General features: G+C 30.5%; 1 protein-coding gene and 1 long non-coding RNA gene across 2 annotated transcripts; both read left to right on the forward strand.

Annotated features, from left to right (window-relative positions):
* Nucleotides 1–232: 232 nt before the first annotated feature.
* LOC111708731 (deleted in malignant brain tumors 1 protein) lies at nt 233–3870 on the forward strand (the record flags this gene model as incomplete). Its single annotated transcript, XM_023482189.1, has 5 exons — nt 233–364; nt 1115–1180; nt 1246–1351; nt 2073–2185; nt 3554–3870. Coding segments are annotated over 5 exons (503 nt in total), but the record flags the coding sequence as incomplete, so codon positions are not given.
* An 8131-nt stretch (nt 3871–12001) lies between these two features.
* On the forward strand, nt 12002–14806 carry LOC111708730 (uncharacterized). Its single transcript, XR_002766724.1, has 3 exons — nt 12002–12284; nt 13869–14072; nt 14140–14806. It is a non-coding gene; the product is annotated as an uncharacterized LOC111708730 (long non-coding RNA).
* Nucleotides 14807–15103: the final 297 nt, after the last annotated feature.

A 15103-nucleotide genomic window follows, 5' to 3' on the forward strand; every position in this document is an offset into this window, starting at 1 on the left:
GGGTCGTTTTCAGACTCTAAAACAGGGTCGTTTGTTCTATGCGGGTGATGAGTGTGTTCCAGGTAACCCCCCCAAAAAATGTAAACATTCAAAATAGGAATTAGAGAATTCTTGTTTATAAATCTAATTCTGTTTTTTTATTATTGTTTAAACCCAATATATTTAAAAAAAAATGTTGGTACTTTATTTGTCCCCATGAGCAGGTTAAGTTATGATTTAATGATGATTACAGGAATTACAGCATGCGGGCCAAATGCCAGAAACTGTTGGAACACTGAAGGAAGTTATAAATGCTCCTGTAAGAATGGGTTTACTGGATGGAACTCGTTGTCTGGCTGCAATGATATTGATGAGTGTAAACTAGGTAACATTTCGATTTTTCTAAGTACTTTAAAGGACCGTAAAAATAACATTTTTAAAGTAGCATGTGTGATTATCAATGGTGCCTGGTAAACCTTATGTAAACCTCCTTTTTTTAATTCCAGAAAGTCTTGTTAATGTTGATAACCTAACATTCAACTTTCAATAAGTTTTTCAGTGAAATAATTAATTTCATTCAAATTATTTAAAATTTTTCAAAGATTTTGTATCTACAATCCAGTTTCTCTGTATAAGTTGCTCACAATTTGCAAGAAAAATACGGATACCTCTGTCGTCACTACAATGATTACTGAGTAGTTTTATCTCAAACTTCTTTTTTCTTCACTGCCTGAATTTCTCCGTTATTTAGATTTTATGAAAGTATGCTGAATGTTGACTTAATAATAATTACTCTTAACAACTTTTGTTAATCACTTTACAACCTGGAAAATTGCTAGATATTATAGTTTTTATAGGTTTGCATCATCAAGGACCAAATCAAATGCATTTAAGCTAGGTGTATAGAGATGGTTCAACAAGGTAATTCGAATCGGGGATTCAGGATTTGGCCATGTCTAAATGTAAACTCCACAGCAAAAGTGAGTTCAGCGACCTAGCTAAAATTCATAATGTTGGTCCCTGATAGTGTAAACATACATATAGCAGACTTTATAGTTGGAAATCTATATGAAATGAGGTTTGAAATAAACAGGAATTATAAGTTTGATGAGAGTAATCAGTTTCTATAATCTAGGTTCTCACAACTGTACTGGAAGCCTCCCAGTTTGTGTAAACTCCATAGGAAGCTACACATGTGTGGGTAACTAAAAAAAATTAAATTTTTAAGAATTATAAATTCAATGAATATTATAAGTCCCTATTTAGCCCCTGTAAAGCTGACAGGTGGAGCAACTTCTAGAGAAGGAACAGTTTATGTTTGGAATCAACTGAATCAAAGATATGAAGGAGTTTGTGATGATTCATGGGATATGTAAGAATTTAAATTATTTCAGAAATTATAATCATCCTAAGAAAACATCAAATCTAACTTTTGTTTTACTCAACCATTTAAAAAAAATCTAAAAGTTTTATCTGTATTTTTTTGTAAAGATAGGGTTTCAACTTTATTAAAAACAATTAAAAGTAGACTGTAAAATGATGTTCGTCAAAAAAAATAAATAACTTTTATAATTTGTATTAAAAAAAATATCAAAATAATAAAATACTAAAAATGCAACCACAAGGATGGCTGTAAAGTCTTAAATTGTGCAAATTTCTTAAAATAAGAGGAAGTATTTTTACCCTCAAACTAACATTAAAACTGTTCAAAGTAAATATTTAATATTTCCTTCAGAATTTACTGCTCATCTTGTGGAATTATGAACATGTTACTCAGCATAGAGTTTGGAGCTCACATAAAATTAGAAACACATGGCTAACCTTAAAATAAAATGATATAAACACATCAATTTAACACAGTTCATATGAAAACATAATATTGAGAATTATTTGCTTAACGTGTAACAAACTTTCCAATTCCTGTATCTTTGCAAGCTGATGATGTAAACCTTTGATATTTTAAACTCAGATTATTTGATCTAACAAAATGCATTGTTTGAAATTTCAAAGGTCGACGACATTGGGTTGCAAAAAGATAGGAGTGGCTAAATTCTTTCTACAAAAAATGTTGTGTAAAATCCTTGAATTTTTAGCCAAGATGCGACGGTTGCCTGTAGATGGCTTGGTTTTGGAGGAGGGTCCCCTACTACTAATAGCTTTTTTGGTTCCGAATCCAACTATATAATGGATGATATGATGTGTACAGGTGCAGTTTGTTGTAAGCGCGTGGAATTATATTTGTAGTAACTATAATATAGTTATAATTAAAAATTGGCTTTAGATTATAACCTCATTAACAAGGATGAATTCTTTCTCTTTTTTTTTGGGGGGGGGGGATATTTTCTGAAATAAGGAAAAGGTTAGATGGCAATGAAAATAAGTTTATGACACATAATCAAAACTCTAGTCCCTCCATTTTTGGAACCAAAACATGAAAACCTGAGATTAATTAATCAAACAAAATTCAAAGTTTCAAATATAAAACTTTGTGATTAGTGATATTTAAGGCCAATTATGTCCCTTCCTTTAAATGCCCTGAAAAAATCACGACATTATTTTATGCGTAAAATATATAATGTAAAAATCTGTACATTTACAGTTCTATCGGTTTTCAGGAGATGAGAGTAGTTTATTCAACTGTAAATATACAGATATAGACACACCTTTATCTGTATATATACAGTTCTATCTGTTTTCAGGAGATGAGAGTAGTCTATTCAACTGTGAATATACAGATATAGACACACCTTTATCTGTATATATATACAGATCTATCTGTTTTCAGGAGATGAGAGTAGTCTATTCAGCTGTAAATATACAGATATAGACACACCTTTATCTGTATATATACAGATATAGACACACCTTTATCTGTAAATATACAGATATAGACACACCTTTATCTGTATATTTACAGTTCTATCTGTTTTCAGGAGATGAGAGTAGTCTATTCAACTGTAAATATACAGATATAGACACACCTTTATCTGTATATATACAGATACAGACACACCTTTATCTGTATACATATAGTTCTATCTGTTTTCAGGAGATGAGAGTAGTCTATTCAACTGTGAATATACAGATATAGACACACCTTTATCTGTATATTTACAGATATATCTGTTTTCAGTAGATGAGAGTAGTCTATTCAGCTGTAAATATACATATATAGACACACCTTTATCTGTATATATACAGATATAGACACACCTTTATCTGTATACATACAGTTCTATCTGTTTTCAGGAGATGAGAGTAGTCTATTCAACTGTGAATATACAGATATAGACACACCTTTATCTGTATATTTACAGTTCTATCTGTTTTCAGGAAGTGACAGTCGTCTATTCAACTGTAAATATACAGATATAGACACACCTTTATCTGTATTATCTGTTTTCAGGAAGTGAGAGTAGTCTATTCAGCTGTAAATATACAGCAATAGACACACCTTTATCTGTACATTTACAGTTTTATCTGTTTTCAGGAAGTGAGAGTAGTCTATTCAGCTGTAAATATACAGATATAGACACACCTTTATCTGTATATTTATAGTTCTATCTGTTTCCAGGAAGTGAGAGTAGTCTATTCAGCTGTCCATATAATCCTAAACATAACTGTGGTCCTGGTGAGACAGCAGGGGTTAAGTGTTCATAACTACAGTAGAAATGAATAATAGTCAAATATTTAATCATGAAGCATTAATAGAAGCATTATTGTATCACATCTTTTAATTAATGCATCATTGAAAATCACATTTTTAGCAGTAGCAGAAATTTCTTTTTATAATTATTGCAAAATAACCATGGATTTTATAAAACAGCAAATACATCTTTATGAACCTAATAATAATAAAATAATACAATGCAGGGACATTAGTTCCAAAACTAACACATGGCCCATTTCTAACACTGAGCGTTAGAAATGGGCACAAATTGAAAGACTGGGATTTTGGGATCCCAGCCCATATCCAGAGTAAAAGTTGATAATTAAAACTATAACCAAAATTTTAATAAACATGACGAGGACAAAAATTCCCTATTTTAAACTTTTTTTTGAATCAACATTATTATAGGAGTTCTTTTTACATTAAAGCTCTTGACCATTTTTAAGACAATCTTAGGTTTTCCATTTTCGAACATATCCCAAATTTGAAAAATTGCCGAGTTTTCAAGACCAAACCCACTTTCACGTTTTTGAGTATAATCTACAATTCAAAATAAAACTCACTTTCATAACTTACAAAATAAATCACTGAAAACAAAAATAATCTTCATTTATTCATTTTTTTATTCAACTACAAAGCATGAGATAATACAAATAACAAATCACAATTTACTATGTTGTTTGGACCCGCCTAACCAGAGTTGGTTGTTTTGATTGGTTGGCCCATTATAAGCGAATAAGAATTGTAAATAAATAGATGGATGTACAATGTACAGTGTACATTTTAAGCAAAACAATGATGATAAATCATGGATAACGTAAGGAGGGGGTGAAAAAGTATAGGGGAAAGGGTGGGTAATCAGCAGGGTGACGAAGATAGCATAGACTAAGTTTATCCACATGAAAAACAGTTATTTTTTTTACAGATATAACTTGCATAACTATCTAGGATGTTTTTGAAGATTTTTCTTTTAAACAGTTTTGCAGATTAGTTCACTATGATTCATTAAAACAGCCTTCTATTAATATGTTATCTGAGAAAAAGTGGAGTTATATATAGCGAATTCTACAAGTTTGGAAATAAAGCGGAAGGAAAATATTTTAAAAAGAACCCGCTCAAGTTTATATGATTTTGTTCTATTTGGTTCAGCTAAAGAATCCTGGAAGGAAGTTGGAAGATTTTTATAAAAGTATTTACGCATAAAAAGATAGAACACCTAGTTTATATGTATCATCAAGATTTAGAAGTTCTAATCTGAAGAATATTGGTTCTGAATGTGTTTTTAAATGAATTATTATTTACTGCTTTAATTGCAAAGACTATTATTAAGCCTAAATTAACTTCTGAGTTATTTCTAGAATCTAAGTTTCCACATTTTATCTGTTAAATTAGAGAATATTGATGATTTATTTATTTTCAAGCATTTAAAAAAACAGTTTCCCGCTTTTCTAGTTAAATCTATATTGTAGGAACAAATGATATTAATATTTTGATTACTAAATGCTGTAATGATTTTTAAATTATAAAAGAAAAGTTTTTTTTTATTTTTTATTTCATTTATATTTTACCTAATCAAAAAATCTTGTTTTGTTTCATAAGTGTGTAAATACTTGAAAAAATTGACATTGATATGAATTCCGGTAATTGTTTCAAAATAGGAATAAGTTCGAAAATGAAATCAAGAATCATCAAAAACTAATTCTCACACCTCATTATTAGTTTAAAATTGCCATTTATTGTTTCAAAATATAGTTTTTTCCATTTTTTATAAATATATGGTGTAATTTTGTTCTACTCGTCTTTGATTTAAAATATATCCTCTTAAAAAAGATAACTTTGCAGTTTTAGTGTTAGTTTTGGAACTAATATCCCCTGCAATAGGGTTTCCAACGTAAAAGATTATTCACTTACTCGAAATTACGTGAAGTTTCGTGAAATAATTTTCATGTCGTGTAATTTCGCATGATTACACGGCGTTATTTTTCATAATTTCTACAATTTTGCGTGATTAGCGAAACTTCGATTTCACGAAATTTCGCCGTAATTTCGCATTATTTCTACTAAAGTAATTTTGCGAAATGTTGCAATAATTACGCCTAAATAGCGAAACCTCCATACAAACCAACCTAGTCAGAAGAACATTTTAACCTGCTAGGATAATCTAAATACATCAGAAATTTTATGACTGAACTCACAAGAATGAACAAAAAAATAGTTTTTTTAATTGTAAACTGTAATTCATTATTTAAAAAAGAGCATTCTTTATTTCCAATTCTTTAAAAGGTTTAAATACCCCTGATTTACGTTAAAGTTCGTTAATTTGATCTACCCCCACCACCATCTTATACACTTGACATATAAACTAAACAGTTTGTTTTCAATCTTCATTCCACAGAAACAATCTCAAAGAATAACAATTTTCTTAAAACATTTTTTAAAAAGTGAATATTTGCAAATTATCTTTTTTCCATCTCATGATCTGAGTTCGTTTCCCTCTTGTCCATTTGACAGTCCATTAAAAAAATATTAAACAATATTTTTTGTTTGTTTATTTTCTTGTGGTTTTTAACATCGATTTTGATAGTTATTATATCGCTAGAACTGACGAGGGTCAACCTAGACTGAAATATATTTCAATAAAATGTGGAACTATACATACTATTTTTACTCTACAGAGGTTTATTTCATCACCATAAACGAATTTTGATTCAAATTGAAAGTATTTAAATTATCCAATCAGATTGGAAATGGTTGTAGCGCATATGCTTACACACACATATTTTCCCGCTACATTAATTTCTGAGAATTAATATGTACTTTACTAATTACGGAATGGTTTCATATTATGTAATTTTTCATAATTACGCCTTAATTACGCAAAACTAGACTTTCTTTCGTATACTTAATTAGCACATAATTTTGCGTAATGCCTCTCCGTAAGTGAAAGAAATTGTTACGCGTAATTACGACTGGAAACCCTACCCTGCAATGGCTGAACTTTTAAATATTAAATAGAAATTTAGCCATAACTCCATTCGAAGTAAGACATACATCCACACTTTCAACATTAATGACAATGCTGCATATTTCAAAGCCAGATATTTAATTTAAGGAATTACCCTGAGCCAGCGATTAAAAAGCTTCAGTAGAAATGTAATTCCTGAAACCCAGCTCTAAGACCTAATCTTAGTCCAAACTCTGACGACAGCTTGTGTCATTTGATTGACACCTGAGAGATCTTGAACTCACCGAAGTTTGACCCAAATTCTGTGGAAAATTAGATGCAACTGAAATAAGGCTAACAACAGCTTAGACCTGAGTCTTCTTTTCTTTATTTTTTTTTTATCGCTGGCTTAGCAAATGCAATTTAATGTTATATGTAAGAACTAATGTAATAAATCCAGCTACCTATAAACATTTCTGTGGTCTATTAAATCCAGCTACCTATAAACATTTCTGTGGTCTATTAAATCCAGCTACCTATAAACATTTCTGTGGTCTATTAAATCTAGCTACCTATAAACATTTCTGTGGTCTTTTAAATCCAGCTACCTATAAACATTTCTGTGGTCTATTAAATCCAGCTACCTATAAACATTTCTGTGGTCTATTAAATCCAGCTACCTATAAACATTTCTGTGGTCTATTAATCCCCATACAAATGTGAGGAAATCTGTTAAGAGGTTCATGAGTTATGATCGGACAACAGGCAAACAGAGATTACTACTTTATATTTACAAATAGAAACATAATTTGCTTCTACTTCTACTTTCTTTAACTGTGACATCTTACACATAAAAGAGTCAAAGGAACTGAGTCTTTGCCACAAAGTCAAATTTTCTAATCCCTTTATCTTTGCTACCTGATGTTGTACACCTTAAATATTTCAAACTTGTATTACTTGATATAACAGATTTAGTTTTGACAAATAAATGTTTTGGGCTTTGTATCTCTTAATCAATTAGAACCATTTCTATGAATTTTCTTTTAATACTGATTTCTGTTGAACCAGAAAAAGGGTTTCCAACAAATTATGATAATTTGGAGACAACTGTATTGACTTTATTCTGCCATATATCTGCACTCAGGATTCCATGTAGCCATAAAAATTGTTTCTTTCTTTATCAGATTATAATTCAATATTGCTTCAAAAGCCTTTATTCAAGAAAAAGACAAAATTTAACCTTCATATTTTAAGAGTTTCAGTCTATAGGTAATCAGAAACAGGGGCAAATACAGGCTGGAGCAATAAGGGTGAGCAATAAGGGTGAGCAATAAGGGTGAGCAATAAGGGTGAGCAAACTCAGAATTATCTCTACATTTTCCGAGGCTCTTCCAATTGTTTAAGGAAGGGGAAAATTACGATGTTGATCCTATTTCTGAGGATCATCAAAACCATTAATCTGATTAACAAGCCAGAATGGAGGCTAAATTGACTCTAGTTCTGAACCCTCTAGTAATAAGTTATAAGAAATATATATACTGGAAGTTATTTATGCGTTTTATTAGAGTCTGACTCACGTCCTCTATATATTTATGATTTATCTCTTTATTTTCACGTTTTTTTTCAACTATGTGTTTCCTCTGTTAAAGTGACAGTCAAATATATAAAAAAACAAACAAAACAATAGTGATTATCGTGTCAGAATTGAACACTTTGTTTTCTTAAGCCAGAAAAATGACAAAATCCACCATATAATTTAAGGTCTTTTCTTTAAAATTAATTTTGTTTGTTCACAAAGCATAAAATTTCGTAAAAAATCTATAATCTTAAAAACTAAATAATCAAAAGTAGAAAGTACAGTGTATATTAAGTATAAGAATAAAGAAAGAAAATACAAGAAGGAAAAAATAAAAGAAGGGGAAAAAAAGAATGTAAATATTCAGAAGAGAAAGTAGAATTGAGGAGACAAGAAACAGAAAGGAAGGATGAAATAAAAAGAGAGAAGAAAGATTATCTCTTCATATCTTTTTTTTCCTTTCTTCTCCCCAAATTTACTCTTTGCTATCATCCTGTGTGATAAAATATTCATTTATTTTATCCTTCTATTTTCATCAGAAATATTAAAAAGTCTTTCTTAATTCCCATGCTTATTGGGACATTTGTACCATTTGCAAAAATAAATCTTGAATTTCTTGGAACTTTTTGTATCTTAAAAGTGTCAAATATGTAATAGTATATTGATTGAGAATTCGTCGGTTTTTATGTACTCATTATGATATTTTACAATCCGACACATTGATAAATTCAAAACAATATACAGAATACAAATATGTTAAATACCATGCTTTTCAGATCCTACATATAATATTGTTGCTAACCTAGTTTCTAAACAGTTTATTGTTTAAACATGTGTGACATATTTGGCGCTAAATTATTCAAAATAGGATACTAAATACAACAGGATCCAGGATACTGGATTCATGATACTTGATACTGAACATATGGTTTTGGATACTACATCCTGCCCCCCCTACGGGGTGAACGTATAAAATGCCTTTTTTTGCTGAAAAATAGGTGAATTTTTTATTAACATAGGTATGTATGGTAGTAAGCAGATACTTTTCTTATAAAAGTATAAGATTTTTTTGTAAAATCATGATAAAAAAAAATATATTTAGCAAGAAATTCAACTTTAAAAATCTTTAAATTGCCTCTTTTTTTTCTTTCAGAATTGCTTAAGTTTTTTGTCTTGGAAGTGACGGTAGTTTGAAAATGAAAAAAAAATAATAAATGTTGAAATTAAGATTTTGAAAAGTCAGTGGAAGTGAGGGTAGTTTTTAATTTAAATAAAATTCTTGAATAAAAGTTGATAAAAAAGTTTCAACTTGTCAGTGGTAGTGGGGAATTGAAAAAAAAATTTTGAAAAAAATGTTGATATATAGATTTTGAAAAGTCGGAGGTGGTGAGGGTAGTGGTAAATTGAAAAATAAATTTTTTTTTTAGGTTTTTAGGTTGAAGGCAGCAATGTTTAATAATCTACATCAAGTGTTTTATCCCTAAACAATAGTTTTCCGGTTTATTTTCAGATTAAAATTGCTTGTTAAAATACTTAATTACAGAAATATTGGTGTTCCATGAATAGAAAAATGATGTCACATATGGAAATTTTTTATCAGATTAAATTATATCCGGTCGACTAACTGTCATCAAAACTCTTTGTTAATAATACTTTATATACACGGTGTTTTTTAATCTTGTCAATTTTAAAACTTTAATTTGGATTTTGAAAATTTATATTTACAACAACAAATACAAAAATGTTTAATATTATGTCTTCCAAAAGAGGAGTTCCTTCAATGGACTGATACAGTTTGGGGGACAAACTTTTAAGTGTACGGCATTTACTACAAAAGGTACATTTACATTTACATGTTTAGACAAAGGAACCAAAACAATTGCTTAAAATTATATTCAATTGTCTATTTTTAAGCAGGAAGTTGTATATAACATTAATTAATTCTCCTATTCATGTAAGTATTTTAACTTTTATAACTAAATAATTTATATTAAAGGGAGTGACTGGCTATGTAAGGTAGTTGAACTGAGTATGCAGTGTTGCGGAAAACTTCTTTCGGATTCATTTGAGACATATTAAATTTTTTAAAGATCTGTAAATCCTAAGTTTTAGCGCAAATTCGACGTTCAAAACTCCTACTTTGGGGGTGGATACGTTTTCAGAATAAGTTTCTTTTTAATTATTAAATAACGACAAAAAAAAAAATTGTACAGTAATCTTATTGAATGGCTAGGAACATATTTCTCAAAAGAAATTTGTCAAAAAATCAATGCTAAATTTGATTATTTCGTTTTCATTATTATATTGAATTTCTTATCTTCTTTGAATTTATTCGCAGATTTCTTCAAATTCTTCAAATGTCGTCTTCTCAATAATAGTTCTAGAAAATCTGCGAAAATCTTTGTGAATAATGAGAAACCGGAATAATGTGAAAATAGAAACTAATAATTGAACAAGATTACTTATTTTCGATGATAAGATTAATTTTTATTTTCGCAACATGTTCCTATACATGACGTCTGTAGTTTATTGTAAAACTTTTTCTATCATTTTATGTCGTCGTTATTTAATAACTTAAAAAAACTAATTCTGAAAAGGTATCCACCCTCAAAGCAGGAGTTTTGAATGTCGAATTTGAGCTCAAGCTTAGGATTTACAGATCTTTAAAAAGTTTAATATGTCTCAAATGAATTCGAAAGAAATTTTCCACAACACTGCATACTCAGTTCAACTACCTTACATAGCCGGTCACTCCCTTTAACTGGAATGTTTGTCCGATTTGTCAAGTCAAGTGTATTATTCCCAGTAAGTAAAAAATGTTTAAGAAAACTAAATTCTATCAGAAAGATGAGTAATATCAATATCTTAGTTTCACAGCCACCAAATGTTTTGAGATTAACATTTTCCTGCACAGTGCATAAAACATGGTGCATCTTTATTTACTAGTTTCTTGCAAATACACTTAACTTCGTAAAAAGTGAAAACACGTTTTAATATAGTAAATGCTTAAACTTTGTGATTATTGCTGCAAAGGAATTGAGTCTTTGCCACAAATTCAGTTTTTGTAAAATCTACATCTTTGCAACCTTATGATGTAAACCTTTGATATTTCAAACTTACATTATTTGATCTAATAGCGTACACATTTTGAAATATTAAAGGTCTACGACGTCGGGTTGCAACGATATTGAAATTAGAAAATCAGAGTTTGTGGCAAAAACTCAATTCCTTTGTAACCAACCCGGTATTTTATTTTTCAGAAGTCACAAAACGTTTTATTCCTGATCCATAGTCTTTTATAAAATCAAACATCACATACAATTAAATATTACAACGATTTATACCAATATTTATTGTTAAACTGTATTAAAATCAAACATTACATGCAATTAAATACCTCAAGGATCTATAACTGTTTATCTATACATACATATATAAAGTTGTAATCTCTGTCAGTCTGTCTGTTTGTTTGTCCGATCATAACTCAGGAACCCATAACTGATTTGCCTTAAATTTTGATTGAGGTACTAAGGAGATGTTCTTAGCTTAGTTTTCAGATTTTAAATTGAGTAGGTTCACTTTAAAAGCGAACATTTAGTTTCCCTGTAAAATCGTTCAAGTGCGGGTAAACAGCGGTAGTAACTTTTAGTAACCTTGGCAGCAGTGCTGGTTTCCGAAATGATATTATATTAAGAGGTGTCTTAAAACATATTATTCACATGTGTTTTGTGTATATTGTGGTTTATACACTCTAGTAGCAGATAATCACATAGGTAAATTATATTCAAATACAAAACCATAGCATTGGTTATTGTATAAATAATTAATAAAATGTTGGTTATAGTTTTTACTTTTACTCTTAATATTGCCTGGGATCCTACAATCCCATTTCTTATAGTCCGTGGTAGAAATGGACCAAGTTTTAGTTTTTGAACTAATGTCCCCTGTTCTGTTAAAGTTTCTCCTCAAATATCCCAACCAATAGGAAAGCTGCATTAGTTGCAAGTGCGCTCCTGTATTAAGGTAAAAATGTATAAATACTAATTTTTTCTGTAACATTATTCAAAAACAATCTGATTGCCTTACTGCACGAACAAACCTCACAAAAACATCAGGTAATTAAATTCATATTCATGCAATTAGGTTTTTAGAATGTCCTCCTTTTTCAATTAACAAATTTATTGTTTAACTCTATAGGGTCTAAATCTATGTATAGTATGGGGGGGGGGTTCCATGCCCACATAGAAAAAGGTCTTAGAATAAAGGTACAAGGTTGAACTTGCAATGCATGTGCATGGTTCAATATTTCTAGGCCACCTCATTAAAAAATAGACCGCTGACTTTAACAAAAATGTTTTAAAAGGTCAGCGAGAACCAGACGACTGTAGAAAAGCAAACCGACATTTAAGCAATCTTTAAGTGTATTTGATGTTGTCACAAATCAAATTCTTTATTTGAACACAGAGCACAGTAATTATGTAGTTAACACGGTCACATTTCCCTTCATAAGGGATCTGTAAGCTTCTAGAGAAAATACTTTGGGGCGGTTGCTGCCCAAAAAAGTCTTCAAGTGGGTCACGCGAAATCTTAGGTCAGTGCACTCTCTTTCCCAGTTTTAGATACCACATTTCCTTAGTCTATCAGCGATCTTTATCTCATCTAGGGGCTCAGATATCAAACTGACTTATTCTGAATATTTCTGCCTACGCATGGAAATTTCATTTTTACGTGTTATCTTTCAATTGACCAACCATTTTAATACTAAAGAATTGGATTTGTTTAACTAAAATATTGGAATTAGAAACTTAAAATTTATAGTTGACCTGCCTGTATTAAACCTTATTTAAACCTACAGGGTTACAGGTTATAGAATCAAACGATGAGACTTCTGAGACGACTGTACGGAAATTATACTGTCTGTTTAATGCCTTATATTCATGATTCCCCTCAACTATAAACTTATGAGTTCTGTCTTTCTTCACCATTTAAATGAATAAGCATTTAATTTAATCTTAGGATAGTCATATTTTAAGCGTTTCATGCTGTTTTTATAATCTCATCCTTTCTGGTTGACCCTGTATATAAATCTTCTATATTTTTCAAAGCAACCTGCAATTATGCCTTCTTAAAATCCGCCTCCTACCATAATTTTCGTTAAAAACAGAACCAAGCTATCAGTATTTTTGTAACTAAATACATTTTAAAATGGACACATTGACAATTGCTATGGTGACGCTACCTTAATATATAACTTGTTAATCACAAAAACACTCAGCTCTTAAATGTGAATAAGGCTCATTATCATGTTTTCTTGTCAGAGGAAAAGTAATTTTAAACTGTCCAATCTAAGGTATTGGTTTTGTGCCACTAAATCAAACTTTCTAATCCCCATATCTTTTCAACCTGTAAACCTTAATTATTTCAAATTTAGACTAATTGATAAAGCAGAAATTATAGCTTGAAATATCAAAGGTCTACTATACCGGGTTGCAAAGATATAGGGACAGGAAGACCAGAGTGTGTGACAAAAACTTTGATTCTATTTCAGCCTTCACTATAGGTTAAAAGCAGATAATAATGCAAAATAAATCAATTTTTTTAGTTAATTTGATTGCAAATGTATCTGAAAATGTAATTTTTGCAGAAGTCTTGGAAATTTGTTGCAATAAGTTTGATTTTTATAAACTTTTCTGTTTTAGAATGCGTTTTATTTTATTGCTGTGTTTTGTGGGGCTTGCCCTCACTAGGCCACCAAGGCCCACCAAGGCCTCAGCAGCAGCTCCTGCTTCCAATCCTGAACCATTATATGCTGATGCTGTTATCGACCAAAATGAGAGCGTTGTCAGTTCTGGTAAGGTTGAGTGGAGAGATGTTTACGCTCGAGGACTTACTCCTTGCGGAAGGTACTACATACTATAGAGATTACAAACACACTCGAATTGATTTTTTCATTTAAAATTTTTGTTCTAGGGCCGATGGAAGACGCCCTTAAAGAAGAATCTCAAAATATATTGTATCAATCCTTTGCCCAGCTCTAATTAAAAATAGAAGGAATTAGATTTAAATTCTTTCCTACGTTAAATTATATTTTTAAACCTACAAATAATTTCAAAGAACATATTAAAGCTATGTAACAGCCATCTTCTTGAGAACCGACTTTAAAGGAACTGCAAGTGTAATGTTAAGTGACCTCCATGATAGCAATACTCAATTTATCATTGAAACCTTAATCTGATCAAAAATCTGGAAGATAATGTCGTCTTTCTGACTCGAAAAGTTTTGATTTATGTTTGTGAATTTCTCCATTTTTCTCCAACAGCAAGATATGCGCAAGGAACCGCACAAATGAAAATAAACATTTTTATAAACTGCTCTAACAATACTGGATTAGACAAAGCTTTTAAAGTTACCTAGCTTTGTGAATCAGGTCAATTGATATGTTTGTATGAAGAATAACATGTAATTACACTTACAGTCCCATTAAAGTTTCGCCAGAATAGCTCTCAACAATTAATATATGAAAATGGCGTCGAAAGTAAAGGCTTCAAAAATATTAAAACTAAAAATCTAAAACATTACAACTGAATCAGAGGCGTAGTCAGGGGGGCTATGGGAGCTACCCCCCCCCCCTTCCTTAGAACAGTGAAATCTACGGAATACTGGGGGTTGTCAGGCCCAAATGGATGCTGAGGCGAATCTATGTAAAAAGTCACAGCACAGGAAAAATGTTTCTGGTTAAAAAACCTAGAAATAAAAACTTTGATAAAAGTCCCAGTTTTCTGAAGTCCTAGGACAAAATTTCACAGGAAATAAAGTCCTGAGTTTTGTATTTCTAGGACTTTTTTTCTAAAATAATATGGGGACTGCCAGTAAAGTCTCAGGAAATCAGATCACAGGAATTAAAGTTCTTAAAAAAATCCTTTGTCCTGGGAAA

Source organism: Eurytemora carolleeae, unplaced genomic scaffold (assembly GCF_000591075.1).
Source record: "Eurytemora carolleeae unplaced genomic scaffold, Eaff_2.0 scaffold905, whole genome shotgun sequence".
NCBI classification, from domain to species: domain Eukaryota; kingdom Metazoa; phylum Arthropoda; class Copepoda; order Calanoida; family Temoridae; genus Eurytemora; species Eurytemora carolleeae.